The 1,830-nt window shown below is 54.2% G+C and overlaps 1 gene segment (V, D, J or C); it reads left to right on the top strand.

The window, feature by feature from the left end:
- Positions 1 to 236: 236 nt before the first annotated feature.
- LOC119524979 lies at positions 237 to 736 on the top strand. The segment is given in 2 exon segments: positions 237 to 295; positions 414 to 736. Coding segments are annotated over 2 exon segments (372 nt in total).
- The last annotated feature ends 1,094 nt before the right edge of the window (positions 737 to 1,830 follow it).

Genomic DNA, 1,830 nt, shown 5'->3' on the forward strand with positions numbered 1-1,830 from the left:
CTCCCTGCTCACTGGGCCCCACAGCTGAGTCCTCTCTGGGCCCCTGGGAGCCTCAGCCAGCCCAGCCCAGGCCCTGCCCTCCCAGCAATGACACCAGCTACTGGGAACACACATGGGGCCCAGGGAGGGGTAGGGTGGCCAGGGGAAGAGGAGCCCATTTGCATGCAGGACCCTGCCCCATAGGGACTGAGGGGATAAGAGAAGCCTGGGGTGTGTCTGCCTCAGCAGAGCTCTGGGGTCTGCACCATGGCCTGGACACCACTCGGCCTCCTCACCCTCCTCATTCACTGCACAGGTCAGGACCCTCCTCAGTGTCCTGTTGCTGAGAGAGCTGGGGGGACCCCAACCCCATGTCAGAAATGTCCTTCCCTCCTGTGCTTCTTCCAGGCCCTAATGGGTGTCTGTGTTTGCAGGGTCCCTGTCCCAGCCTGTGCTGACACAGCCGCCCTCTGCATCTGCCTCCCTGGGAGTCTCAGTCAAGCTCCCCTGCACCCTGAGCAGTGAGCACAGCAGCTACTGGATTGAGTGGTACCAGCAGAGGCCAGGGAAGGGCCCCCAGTATGTGATGTATGTGAAGAGTGATGGAAGCCATAGGAAGGGTGATGGGATCCCTGATCGCTTCTCGGGCTCCAGCTCTGGGGCTGACCGCTACTTAACGATCAGCAAACTCCAGCCTGAGGACGAGGCTGACTATTTCTGTGGGGCAGACCATGGCAGTGGGAGCAGCTACGTGTAACCCACAGTGACACAGAAAGAGGGGAAGTGAGAGAAAAATCTCCTGCTGATGTGCTCTGTCCTCTCCTCCATCCCACTGGTCTGATCAACTGTTGAGGAGAGCCTCCTCACCTGCCTGCAGAGTGTCCACCTGCCCAGGTGTGTGGTCATTCATTGCCTGTGTCTGACAAGAGCCTGTCTGTGCTCCCATCAATGCTTGGGTTTGATCCACAGCACATGGTCCTCTGTGTCGCAAGATAATTTATCAGGAGTTTTTATGATATGGGAGTTTGTATGTAGATACATGTGGTTGACCCCACTCACCTGCCCTGAAGGATTTTTATTTACCAGGATACAGAGCTGTCCACAGGTGCACTCAGGCCCAACCACTGCATCAGCTTCTGTTACCTTCTTCATTCAACGTCAGAAGCCATCCTTGCAGAGCAGGGCTCTGAGTATTTCCATGGAGATTTGGGACCATGACCCTGAAAACTCATGGTCACATGCACTCCCCAGAAGTCTTTCTGGCCTCCACCCCAATCTCCTCCAAGTGCACAATGAGCTCAGGGTGGGCATTTCTCTATGAGCTTGAAAAAATAAATTGAAAAACAATATTTGTGTGCAGGAGGATGGGAGTGGATGGTCTTGCTTTGCCCCTGAGGCTTTTGGAGGGTGCCCGCTGACCTTCCCAGAGTGAAGTGGCTCAAGAGCAGGAGAGAGCCCTGGTGGAATCACTCCCTCCACTAACAGCCCCTGTGGACATTCAAGAGGCGACACACCCCTCTGCTCTGAATGACTGTCATTGCCCAGGCCTTGGGCATTCCCCCAGGATGGAATGAGGGTAGAAGCAACATGGCAAGGAGAGGCCTTGCAGGGCTTGTCTGGGCCCAGTTCAGCCTCCACTCTTCACAGAACCAGACCTTGGGGATCTCACTGACCTCCCACAGTACACTGATGTGTTATAGAAAAACTCACATGATTTTATACTGTGCACAGAGCAGTGTGTGACAAGCAATCCCTGCAGTGTCCATCTATTATTACTACTCAGATAACTCTGGGTCACATAGAAATCTGTGAGCCATTATACATTCCATCCTCGTTCATATAATTGATTTT

Source organism: Choloepus didactylus (assembly GCF_015220235.1).
Source record: "Choloepus didactylus isolate mChoDid1 chromosome 23 unlocalized genomic scaffold, mChoDid1.pri SUPER_23_unloc12, whole genome shotgun sequence".
In the NCBI taxonomy this organism is placed as follows: Eukaryota; Metazoa; Chordata; class Mammalia; order Pilosa; family Megalonychidae; genus Choloepus; species Choloepus didactylus.